This window comes from Pristiophorus japonicus, chromosome 4 (genome assembly GCF_044704955.1).
Source record: "Pristiophorus japonicus isolate sPriJap1 chromosome 4, sPriJap1.hap1, whole genome shotgun sequence".
Taxonomy (NCBI): Eukaryota; Metazoa; Chordata; class Chondrichthyes; family Pristiophoridae; genus Pristiophorus; species Pristiophorus japonicus.
In genome coordinates this window covers 104,980,776-104,994,126 of record NC_091980.1, presented here as the reverse complement: position 1 = coordinate 104,994,126, position 13,351 = coordinate 104,980,776, and the positions used below count along the sequence as shown (strand labels likewise).

General features: G+C 44.7%; 1 protein-coding gene across 1 annotated transcript in view; it reads right to left on the bottom strand.

Moving 5' to 3' along the window:
- Positions 1-13,351, bottom strand: part of cdhr2 (cadherin related family member 2) — a 187,953-nt gene that overhangs the window by 45,388 nt on the left and 129,214 nt on the right. The window contains exons 24-27 of the mRNA XM_070877658.1: positions 7,241-7,343; positions 2,884-2,972; positions 2,689-2,772; positions 2,220-2,297 (exon numbers count right to left, since the gene is read on the bottom strand). Coding sequence (XP_070733759.1) covers positions 2,220-2,297; positions 2,689-2,772; positions 2,884-2,972; positions 7,241-7,343 — 354 coding nt within the window. The remainder of the gene's footprint in view (positions 1-2,219; positions 2,298-2,688; positions 2,773-2,883; positions 2,973-7,240; positions 7,344-13,351) is intronic.

Here is a 13,351-nt window from a genome sequence, read left to right as displayed (position 1 = left end):
CGCCTATGCTTCCAGGAGCTTGTCTAAGGCCGAAAGGGCCTACAGCATGATTGAGAAAAAGACATTAGCGGGTGTGTTCGGGGTAAAAAAAATGCATCAGTACCTGTTTGGGCTCAAATTTGAGCTGGAAACCAATCACAAGCCCCTCGTATCCCTGTTGGCTGAAAACAAGGGGATAAATACTAATGCCTCAGCCCGCATACAAAGGTGGGCACTCGCGCTATCAGCGTGTAACTATACCAGTCACCACAGGCCAGGCACCGAGAACTGTGCAGATGCTCTCAGTCGGCTACCATTGCCCACCACGGGGGTGGAAATGGCGCAGCCTGAAAACTTGTTGATGGTGGTGCAGCCCACAGACTTGTTGATGGTCATGGAAGCGTTTGAAAATGATAAATCACCTGTTAAGGCCTGCCAGATTAGGACTTGGACCAGCCAAGATCCTCTGCTGTCCCGAGTAAGAAACTGTGTACTGCATGGGAGTTGGACCAGCATCCCCGTTGAAATGCAAGAGTTAATCAAGCTGTTCCAGCGGCGAAAGGACAAGCTGTCCATTCAGGCAGACTGCCTGTTGTGGGGTAACCACGTAGTGCTACCCACAAAGGGCAGGGAGAAGTTCATCTCGGGTCTCCACAGCACACACCCAGGTATAGTAATGATGAAAGCGATAGCCAGATCCCACGTGTGATGGCCCGGCATCGATTCTGACTTAGAGTCCTGTGTACGGCAATACAGCGTATGTGCTCAGTTGAGCAACGCGCCCAGAGTCGCACCACTAAGTTTGTGGTCCTGTCCATGGGCGAGGATCCATGTCGACTATGCGGGCCCGTTTCTCAGTAAAATGTTGCTGGTGGTGGTGGATGCTTTTTCAAAATGGATTGAATGTGAAATAATGTCAGGAAGCACCGCCACCGCCACCATTGAAAGCCTGAGGGCCATGTTTGCCACCCATGGCCTGCCTGACATACTGGTCAGTGACAACGGGCCATGTTTCGCCAGTGCTGATTTAAAAAATTCATGACCCGCAATGGAATCAAACATGTCACCTCAACCCCGTTTAAACCAGCTCCAATGGGCAGGCAGAGTGGGCAGTACAAACAATCAAACAGTGCCTTAAACAAGTCACAGAAGGCTCACTCCAAACCTCCCTGTCCCGAGTACTGATCAGCTACCGCACGAGACCCCACTCGCTCACAGAGGTGACCCCGGCTGAGCTATTCATGAAAAGGACACTTAAAACCAGACTCTCGCTGGTTCACTCCAACCTGCATGATCAGGTAGAGAGCAGGCGGCAGCAACAAAATGTAAACGATGGTCGCATCACTGTGTAACGGGAAATTGATCTGAATGACCCTATGTATGTGCTAAACTATGGACATGTTCCCAAGTGGACCACAGGCACGGTGATAGCTAAGGAAGGGAGTAGGGTGTTTGTAGTCAAACTAGACAATGGACAAATTTGCAGAAAGCACGTGGACCAAACGAAGCTGCAGTTCCCAGACTGCCCTGAACAACCCACAGCAGGCACCACCTTTTTTGAGCCCACAACACACACCCAAAGAATCAACGACACCACCCTGGACCAGGAAATCGAACCCATCACACCCAACATCCCAGCAAGGCCAGGCTCACCCAGCAACCCTGCAGGGCCAACAACATGCCAGCCCAGCGAGGGCACAGCCAACACCCAGAACAGACATTTGTACCGAGGCGGTCCACCAGGGAAAGAAAGGCTCCCAACCGCCTCACCTTGTAAATAGTTTTTACTTTGACTTTGGCGGGGGAGTGATGTTGTGTATCTGTAAAGCATGCACTCCCATGTTCCGCCACCAGGGAGCGCATCCCCTGAAGTCCCAAGGGATCCCAGCATCCCTTGGGAGCAGTGTATATAAACCGGCTCCTAAGACCTGTTCCTCACTCTGGAGTGTCTTAATAAAGACTGAGGTCACTGTTCATTTAATCTACCTGTGTGCAGTCTCATCTGTGTTAGGAACACAATAAAAATACTCTACTTTTTTTCATAAAGTGAGGGGTGGGGAGGGGGGAGGGGGGAGGTGTCCTGTGTCTTTTGACATTGTGAATTAGGAAGTATTCTGCAGAGATAGCACCATAGTTTGCCAATAAGTAAGTCCAGATTCAGAATGTCAGGGTTACCAGCTATTCCCTGTCTTTCTAACATTTTGTGACCAACAAGTGACAGAAAAAAGTGTAAGGCATACCTGTAGAGGCTTTCAGGAGGAATGGCTGTTCCATTATTATATACAAGATAAACCTCCAGAATAGATTTGGCTACGTTTCTGTAAGAAAAATATTGATTGCAGGCATTTAACAATCAAAGTCCATCTTCAAAACATTAAAATAATAAGATGTGTACAAAATAAATTGTTATCACAAAATCTTGATTGCAAAAATGTGGTTTAAGTTGTTCGGGACTAAAAATACTAGTTAAACATTTCATTATCTGAAATCTCAATTAACTCGTAGCAATGTTCACAAAAGTAGTTCTGTGTATATTTGTCGTGATTGTAAAGCACATACTGAAATTGTTAAATTCAACCATCTAGTTTTTTTTAAAACAGATTCACTGAGCTAAGATCAATTCAATTGTTGCCACCTATGTGTTATCACTAGCCTTTAGGTAAATTATGTAACTTTTACTGAAAAGGTAGGAGACTAATTATGCCATACCTAGTTAATGATTGCACTCTTTCATTGGTAACAGCAATTACGCCCACCACGTATGGCTTTGAATATGTAGCTTTCCGAAGAATCCTACAAACAGAATAAAGCTCCTACTGAAAGATCAGTACGAAAGTAAGTACAATAAATTACAGATACAAAGTGCAACCAGCATTTAATTTAAAAAGAGGTTTGATAACTTACTCAATTATTTCATTCATGCTTTTCTGAACGTCCTCAGGTGAAACATTGAACTCTAATCGTATCTTGAAACTGTCATCCACTGTAATTAACTGCAAAAAAGTGTTACAACATGCACAATAAATGTAACGATGATTAGGATTATTTGAACCCATTTTGCATCACTTTCCATTCTCATCCTGCCTTTATGCTCTTTTTTGACACCACAAAGCAGGGCAGCTAGATTATTGTCATCATCACAGCATATCCACCAACAAAAGACAAATGACAATGAGAAAATACAGATATTCCTCCTGATTTTACATCTCCTTTCTCACCCAGATAGACTTGCCAAACACTGTGATTCACTCCATTTCGAAGATTGGTTGAGAACAAATAAATATGATTCCATCACGAATGGCAAAACTTGAAAACTTGATACCTTTCCTCTCGAACTGGGTTACTGCCAGCAGTGCACCAGGATGGTTGATAAACAGTGGTGTACATTGAAGAAGATATTTCACAACTCTCAAGAAAAACATATTCCAGTGAGGAGGAAAGGGTATAAGAGAAAAGAGAACCGCCCGTGGCTAACTAAAGAAATAAAGGACGGTATCGAATTAAAAACAAGGGCATACAAAGTGGCCAAAACTAGTGGGAGGACAGAAGATTGGGAAGCTTTTAAAAGCCAGCAAAGAATGACTAAAAAATTGATTAAGAAAGGGAAGATAGACTATGAAAGTAAACTAGCGCAAAGTATAAAAATCAGATAGCAAGAGTTCCTATAGGTATATAAAAAGAAAAAGAGTGACTAAAGTAAATGTTGGTCCCTTAGAGGACGAGACCGTGGAATTAGTAATGGGGAACATGGAGATGGCAGAAACTTTGAACAAATATTTTGTATCAGTCTTTACATTACGGTAGAGGACACTAACAATATCCCAACAGTGGATAGTCAAGGGGCTATAGGGGGGCAGGAACTTAACACAATCACAATCACTAAGGAGGTGGTACTCAGTAAGATAATGGGATTAAAAGCACATAAATTCCCTGGACCTGATGGCTTGCATCCTAGGGTCTTAAGAGAAGTAGCGGCGGGGATTGTGGATGCATTGGTTGTCATTTAACAAACTTCCCTGGATTCCGGGGAGATCCCAGCAGATTGGAAAACTGCAAATGTAACGCCCCTATTTAAAAATGGAGGCAGACAAAAAGCAGGAAACTATAGATCAGTTAGCCTAACATCTGTGGTTGGGAAACCATTGGAGTCCATTATTAAAGAAGTAATAGCAGGATATTTGGAAAAGCATAATTCGGTCAGGCAAAGTCAGCATGGATTTATAAAGGGGAAGTCATGTTTGACAAATTTGCTGGAATTCTTTGAGGATGTAATGAACAGGGTGGATAAAGGGGAACCAGTGGATGTGGTGTATTTGGACTTCCAGAAGGCATTTAGCAAGGTGCCACATAAAAAGCTACTGCACAAGATAACATTTCATGAGGTTGGGGGTAATATATTAGCATGGATAGAGGATTGGCTAACTAAAAGAAAGCAGAGAGTCGGAATAAATGGTTCATTCTCGAATTGGCAATCTGTAACTAGTGGGGTGCTGCAGGGATCAGTGCTGGGATCCCAACTATTTACAATCTATATTAACAACTTGGAGGAAGGGACTGAGTGTAACATAGCCAAGTTTGCTGATGATACAAAGATGGGAGGAAAAGCAATGTGTGAGGAGGACACAAAAAATCTGGAAAAGGACATAGACAGGCTAAGTGAGTGGGAAAGAATTCGGCAGATGGAGTATAATGTTAGAAAGTGTGAGGTCATGCACTTTGGCAGAAAAAAAAAATCAAAGAGCAAGTTATTGTTTAAATGGAGAAAGATTGCAAAGTGCTGCAGTACAGCAGGACCTGGGGATACTTGTGCATGAAACAGAAAAGATTAGTATGTAGGTACAGCAAGTGATCAGGAAGACCAATGGAATCTTGTCCTTTATTGCAAAGGGATGGAGTATAAAAGCAGGGAAGTCTTGCTACAGTTATACAGGGTATTGGTGAGGCCACACCTGGAATACTGCATGCAGTTTTGTTTTCCATATTTACGAAAGGATATACTTGTTTTGGAGGCAGTTCAGAGAAGGTTCACTAGTTTGATCCCGAGGATGAGGAGGTTGACATGAGGAAAGGTTGAGGAGGTTGGGCCTCTACTCATTGGAATTCAGAAGAATGAGAGGTGATCTTATCAAAACGTATAAGATTATGAGGGGGCTTGAAAAGGTGGTTACAGAGAGGATGTTTCCACTGATAGGGGAGACTAGAACTAGGGGCATAATATTAGAATAAGGGGCCACCCATTTAAAACTGAGATGAGGAAGAATTTCTTCTCTCATAGGGTGTAAATCTGTGGAATTCGCTGCCTCAGAGAGCTGTGGAAGCTGGGACATTGAATAAATTTAAGACAGAGATAAACAGTCTTTTAAACGATAAGGGAATAAGGGGTTATGGGGAGCGGGCAGAGAAGTGGACCTGAGTCCATGACCGGATCAGCCATGATCATCTTAAATGGCAGAGCAGGCTCGAGTGGCCATATGGCCTACTCCTATTTCTTATGTTCTTATGTTCATCCTCCTGCACCCGCCCCCCCACCCCCCTCCCCACCCCCTACCACCTCCTCCTCCATCCTCCCCAAGAGAAACCCAGCATGACCTTACCTAATTTTACTTGTTACCCTCCTTTGGTTATTGGAAGCAAACTTACAACACTATTTGTCTCCTCTACTGGAAACCTGTATTTGTGTGTGGGGAAGTGGCGGGGGGGGGAGGGGGGGTGCGTGGGCGGTGGGGGGGGAACCTGCAGAAATCCAGTGCTGCTGCAGCGTTTAAGTGGTTACCAGGGCTGCCTAAAAAAAGACAAATTTAGCAGTGGCTCAAATTCACAAGAAGATCGGGCGCAGGCTACAATTGTTCTACAACTGTAAAACAGTTGTAACAATGATGAATTTCTCCCCCAAAGACCTTTCAGGTTGATATGAAGAAAGATTGAGCAGGTTGAGCCTGTACTCATTGGAGTTTAGAAGAGTGAGAGATGATCTTATTGAAATATATAAGATACTGAGGAGGCTCGACAAGATAGATGCAGAGATGCTGTTTCCCCTTGTGGGGAATCTAGAACTAGGGGTCATAGTTTAAGAATAAGGGATTTAGAACTGAGATGAGGAGAAATGTCTTCCCTCAGAGGGTCAGAAGTCTGCCCCAGAGAACTGTGGAGGCTGGGTCACTGAATATATTTAAGGTGGAGATACAGATTCTTGAACGATAAGGGAGTGAAGGGTTATGGGGAGCGGGCAGGAAAGTGGGGATGAGCCCAAGATCAGATCAACCATGATCTTTCTAAATGGCGGAGCAGGCTCAAGGGGCCAATGGCATACTCCTGCTCCTATTTCATATATTCTTATGTTTTTATGCAAGGTCCATATGGAATGGTATGAACTAGGCCACTCGCATAACAAGGCATCACTAACTTGCTTGATGCAGTGATGGAGAGCCAACTGGCTGATATTGAAAAAGTCCCTTGATGCTGCCTGAAAGGAACTTGCTGGCCTGCCTTTAGGTTCTTCCTAATTTACCTTATAACAGTGGTAAAAGGGAATGCCGAAGGGAAAGTGTCAACTCTGGCAGGAATGGCTGCCTGAACCAAAAATTAAGGAATACATTCCGTGAAGTAATGCTGCAGTGCTTAGCTAATTAAAAGTCCAAAAAGCTGCAGCAACAGATTTTACTCTCAAATTCTGGCTCAGACAAACAAAACAGCAATCAAAATGGCCTCCTGCTGCCTAGCAACGTGAAGTGTCTTTTTTATACTGGTGCTACGTTTTGAAGTGTAACAAAGGTGTTCGGGAAGAGAAATGGAGCGATGCATACCAATAAGTCATTTAAATGGGATTTGTATTTGGGAACTACGATTCCAGAAACTGCAGGTCACTCAAATTAGGGAAAGAGGGAAAAAATTCAAACAGTGCCTTGGAATGACAGAAAATTGATGCAAGGCTCCCTGCTTCATTTTCCTTCACTGCCTGCCCCAACTCCACAACAAAACAAAAGGCAAATAGGAGGAAAATCTAAGCTGAAATATCAATGCAGTTTAGGAAACAAACCAAGTTTTCTTTGTTACTCTTCAAAACGTACCACCAGTATAAAAAAGACACTTCACATTGCTAGGCAGCAGAAGGCCATTTTGATTGCTGCTTTATTTGTCTGAGCCAAACTGACCAACATTCTACTTAGTTTAATAATGAGAACATTTATTGATTTAATCATTTAATACACTAAAAAAATGATATGAATAACATAAAAAATTGAAGAATCTTTAAAATACTTACATCTAGGTCAGTTGTTGCAGCTAAAGTAGGGCTGCCTCTATCTCTTGCTTCTATTGTCACCACGTATCGTCCCCTTAATATTTTATTCAGTGAAGATTTAATCCTACAAAACAATAACAAAAGATCACTTTAAAATCTTTAAGAAATATAGCTTAAAATCACTCTTAGATGAGAATATGTGTTGTGAGACTGTGTAACTGTATGTTAAAGGGAGAATGTCAGCAATTCTAAGATCTCACCTACATGAATGACATTCAGCAAACTGATTGACAAATTAAAATAAAACTTTAAATTATTTTAGATTTTTAACTTTGGGAAGAACTCTGAACAGCAATAACAGTAAGATTCATGTTACTGATCTCTGCATACTAAGTCTCAATCTTGGTCAAACTGTTTGCTGGTGGCATCAAATCGAATTGAGCTGCAACACTGGGGAGGGGTGGGGTAATGACTAAAACAATAGAAGAAATATAAAATCAAATAATTTTATACATAGACTAATATCCTGTCTTTTAGGATCTCTGGTGAGGGTGACTGCCCTTGACATCAAGGCAGCATTTGACAGAGTGTGGCTTCAAGGAGCCCTAGTAAAACTGAAGTCAATGGGAAGCAGGGGAAATCTCTCCACTGGCTGGATTCATACGTAGCACAAAGGAAGATGGTTGTGGTGGTTGGAGGTCAATCATCACAACCCCAGGACATCACTGCAGGAGTTCCTCAGGGTAGTGTCCTACACCCAACCATCTTCAGCTGCTTCATCAATGACCTTTCCTCTATCATAAGGTCAGACGTGGGGATGTTTGCTGCTGACTGCACAGTATTCAGTGGCATTCGCAACTCCTCAGATAATGAAGCAATCCATGCCTACATGCAGCAAGACCTGGACGACAGTCAGGCTTGGGCTGATAAGAGGCAAGTAGCATTCGTGCCACACAAGTGCCAGGCAATGACTACCTCCAACAAGCGAGAGTCTAACCATAGTCCCTTGGCATTCAACGGCATTACCATCGCCAAATCCCCCACCATCAACATCCTGGGAGCCACCATTGACCAGAAACTTAACTGGACAAGCCAGATAAATAATGTGGCAACAAGAGCAGGTCAGAAGCTGGGTATTCTGCGGCGAATGTCACATCTCCTGACTCCCCAAAGCCTTTCCACCATCTACAAGACACAAGTCAGGCGTGTGATGGAATACTCTCCACTTGCCAACAACACTGAAGAAGTTCAACACTATCCAGGACAAAGTAGCCTGCTTGATTGGCAGCCCATCCACCACCTTAAACGTTCACAACCTCCACCATTGGCGCACCGTGGTTGCAGTGTGTACCATCTACAAGATGCACTGCAGAAACTCGCCAAGGCTTCTTCGGCAGCACCTCCCAAACCTGCGACCTCTACCATCTAGAAGGACAAGGGCAGCGGGCACATGGGAACCCCACGACCTGCAGGAACCCCTCGAAGTTATACATTATCCTGACTTGGAAATTCATCGCCACTGGGTCAAAATCCTGGAACTCCCTCCCTAACAGCACTTTAGGAGTCCCTTCACCACATGGAGGCTCACCTTCTCAAGGGCAATTAGGACAGGACAATAAATGCGGGTCTTGCCAGCGACGCCCACATCCCATGAACGAATAAAGACAAAGAAATTGTTTTAGAAATGGCAATCGTAGAAAATTCAAAGAAAGGACCTTTATCATACCAAGTAACAAAAAAGATGTGAACTATGATGATACATAACGTGGATTTTCCACTCTTGACACGCTTTACAACAGCTTTTAGACAGGCACCCAACGTTCCATGATCAGTCACTAAAAAAAGCTTCAAGTGAAGATTCAGGCAAGTACAAGGAGCACACTGGTGGTGACAAAGTAAAATTGTGCATTCGTGAAATTTAAAGAGGTGAGAACAATTAATGAGCAATGTCGCAATAAGATGGCAAAAATTCTGCAAACCTTTGCAGAGCCTCAAAGGCATCTGTAGGTTTGTCTCCTCATCCAAATAGGTGAGACAGAGGGATTCCTATTGGGAAACCCATTGAAAAAAGAACCAGGTGGGAGATGAGGATAACCTGTTGCGGCCGCAATCGAGACTCCAGGATAGTATGTTGCCTCCCTGGTGCAAGGGTCAAGGATGTCTCGGAACGGCTGCAGGAAATTTTGGAGGGGGAGGGTGAACAGCCAGTTGTCGTGGTGCATATAGGAAGGAACAATATAGGTAAAAAATGGGATGAGGTCCTACAAGGTGAATTTAGGGAGCTAAGAGTTAAATTAAAAAGTAGGACCTCAAAGCTAGTAATCTCAGCATTGCTACCAGTGCCACGTGCTGGTCAGAATAGGAATCGCAGGATAGCTCAGATGAATAAGTGGCTTGAGGAGTACTGCAGAAGGGAGGGATTCAAATTCCTGGGACATTGGAACCGGTTCTGGGGAAGGTGGGACAAGTACAAACCGGACAGTCTGCACCTGGGCAGGACCGGAACCAATGTCCTAGGGGGAGTGTTTACTAGTGCTGTTGGGGAGGAGGATTTACTGGAGTATATTAGGGATGGTTTCCTAGACCAATATGTCGAGGAACTAATTAGAGGGCTGGCCATTCTAGAATGGGTGATGTGTAATGAGAAAGGACTAATTAGCAATCTTGTACCTGGGCAGGACTGGAACCAATGTCATAGGGGGAATGTTTGCGAGTGCTGTTGCGGAGGGGTTTAACTAATATGGCAGGGGGATGGGAACCTATGCAGGGAGATGGAGGGAAGTAGAATGGGGGCAGAAGCCAAAGATAGAAAGAAGAAAAGTAAAAGCGGAGGGCAGAGAAATCCAAGGCAAAAATCAAAAAGGGCCAATTTACAGCAAAATTTTAAAGGGACAAAGTGTGTTAAAAAGACAAGCCTGAAGGCTCTGTGCCTCAATGCGAGGAGTATTCATAATAAGTTGGACAAATTAACTGCACAGGCAGCAATTAATGAATATGATATAATTGGCATCACGGAGACAAGGCTCCAGAGTGACCAAGGCTGTGAACTCAACATCCAGGGGTATTCAACATTCAAGAAGGATAGACAGAAAGGAAAAGGAGGTGGGGTAGCGTTGCTGGTTAAAGCAGAAATTAATGCAATAGTAAGGAAGGACATTAGCTTGGATGATGTGGAATCTGTATGGGTGGAGCTGCGGAATACCAAAGGGTAGAAAACGCTAATGGGAGTTGTGTACAGACCACCAAACAGTAGTAATGAAGTTGGGGACAGCATCATAGAAACATAGAAACATAGAAAATAGGTGCAGGAGTAGGCCATTCGGCCCTTCTAGCCTGCACTGCCATTCAATGAGTTCATGGCTGAACATTCAACTTCAGTACCACATTCCTGCTTTCTCGCCATACCCCTTGATCCCCCTAGTAGTAAGGACCTCATCTAACTCCTTTTTGAATATATTTAGTGAATTGGCCTCAACAACTTTCTGTGGTAGAGAATTCCACAGGTTCACCACTCTCTGGGTGAAGAAGTTCCTCCGCATCTCGGTCCTAAATGGCTTACCCCTTATCCTTAGACTGTGACCTCTGGTTCTGGACTTCCCCAACATTGGGAACATTCTTCCTGCATCTAACCTGTCTAACCCAGTCAGAATTTTATATGTTTCTATGAGGTCCCCTCTCATTCTTCTGAACTCCAGTGAATACAAGCCCAGTTGATCCAGTCTTTCTTGATATGTCAGTCCCGCCATCCCGGGAATCAGTCTGGTGAACCTTCGCTGCACTCCCTCAATAGCAAGAATGTCCTTCCTCAGGTTAGGAGACCAAAACTGTACACAATACTCCAGGTGTGGCCTCACCAATGCCCTGTACAACTGTAGCAACACCTCCCTGCCCCTGTACTCAAATCCCCTTGCTATGAAGGCCAACATGCCATTTGCTTTCTTAACCGCCTGCTGCATCTGCATGCCAACCTTCAATGACTGATGTACCATGACACCCAGGTCTCTTTGCACCTCCCCTTTTCCGAATCTGTCACCATTCAGATAATAGTCTGTCTCTCTGTTTTTACCACCAAAGTGGATAACCTCACATTTATCCACATTATACTTCATCTGCCATGCATTTGCCCACTCACCTAACCTATCCAAGTCGCTCTGCAGCCTCACAGCATCCTCCTCGCAGCTCACACTGCCACCCAACTTAGTGTCATCTGCAAATTTGGAGATACTACATTTAATCCCCTCATCTAAATCATTAATGTACAGTGTAAACAGCTGGGGCCCCAGCACAGAACCTTGCGGTACCCCACTAGTCACTGCCTGCCATTCTGAAAAGTACCCATTTACTCCTACTCTTTGCTTCCTGTCTGACAACCAGTTCTCAATCCATGTCAGTACACTACCCCCAATCCCATGTGCTCTAACTTTGCACATCAATCTCTTGTGTGGGACCTTGTCGAACGCCTTCTGAAAGTCCAAATATACCACATCAACTGGTTCTCCCTTATCTACTCTACTGGAAACATCCTCAAAAAATTCCAGAAGATTTGTCAAGCATGCTTTCCCTTTCACAAATCCATGCTGACTTGGACCTATCATGTCACCTCTTTCCAAATGCACTGCTATGACATCCTTAATAATTGATTCCATCATTTTACCCACTACCGATGTCAGGCTGACCGGTCTATAATTCCCTGTTTTCTCTCTCCCTCCTTTTTTAAAAAGTGGGGTTACATTGGCTACCCTCCACTCGATAGGAACTGATCCAGAGTCAATGGAATGTTGGAAAATGACTGTCAACGCATCCACTATTTCCAAGGCCACCTCCTTAAGTACTCTGGGATGCAGTCCATCAGGCCCTGGGGATTTATCGGCCTTCAATCCCATCAATTTCCCCAACACAATTTCCCGGCTAATAAGGATTTCCCTCAGTTCCTCCTCCTTACTAGACCCCCCGACCCCTTTTATAACCGGAAGGTTGTTCGTGTCCTCCTTCGTGAATACCGAACCAAAGTACTTGTTCAAACAAGAAATAAGGGATGCGTGCAGTTACCATGGGCGACTTTAATCTACATATAGATTTGGCTTACCAAACTGGTAGCATTACGGTGGAGGAGGATTTCCTCGAGTGTATTTGGGGTAGTTTTCTCGACCAATATGTCGAGGAACCAATTAGAGGGCTGGCCATCCCAGACTGGGTGATGTGTAATGAGAAAGGACGAATTAGCAATTTTGTTGTACAAATTACCATAATTTGGTAGAATTCTTTATTAAGATGGAGAGTGACACAGTTAATTCAGAGACTAAGGCCCCAAGTTTCGGCCCGCGCCGAAAACGGCGCACCTCCGAGCTGGACGCCTGTTCTTCGCGCCTAAAAGTGCACTGGAAAAAAACTTCGATATTCTCCGGCTTCTCGGAGTTCAATCTCAGCTTGGCACGGCGCGCTCTTCACAGCGGGGGGCGGAGCCAAACACTCGCGCTGATTCTGTAAGTAGTGGGGGGCGGGTCCAATTTAAATGAGCCAACGTGGTGCCAGCAACCCTGCACGTGCGCATTGGAGTGTGCGCGCACGTGCAGTGTCAAACAAACATTGGCACTCGGCCATTTTTAAAAGGACTCGGCTGCCGTCGAGCCACTGACGCCGCTCCTATCCCATGGCCGAATGGCCTCAGCCCCCTTGAAAAGCTGCGTGCGTCCGGTGTTGATCCTTCGGCTGCCGGCCAGCCACTGACGCCGCTCCTATCCCAGGGCCAAATGGCCTCAACCCCCTTGAAAAGCTGTGTGCGTCCGGTGTTGATCCTTCGGCTGCTGGCCAGCCACTAACAGAATGAAGGCCTGCCTGCAGCACAGCAGCTCAGCTCGAAGGCTGCTTGCTGCCACTGTTGGGGCTGCCGTCGAGACAGACGCCACACCCCTGCCTGTCTCCAACATGGAAGGCCTGCCTGAAGCACAGCAGCTCGAAGGCTGCTGCTGTTTCACACAGGTAGGAACATGGTTTATTTAATCTTTTCTTTGCTTATAAATTTTTATTCAGGTTGGATTTATTTGTATAATATTTGTATAAGTAGAACTAAGGATTGATTGTAGAATTTAATGACTTCCCTTCCCCCCATCACCCCCCCCCCACCTCGTTCCC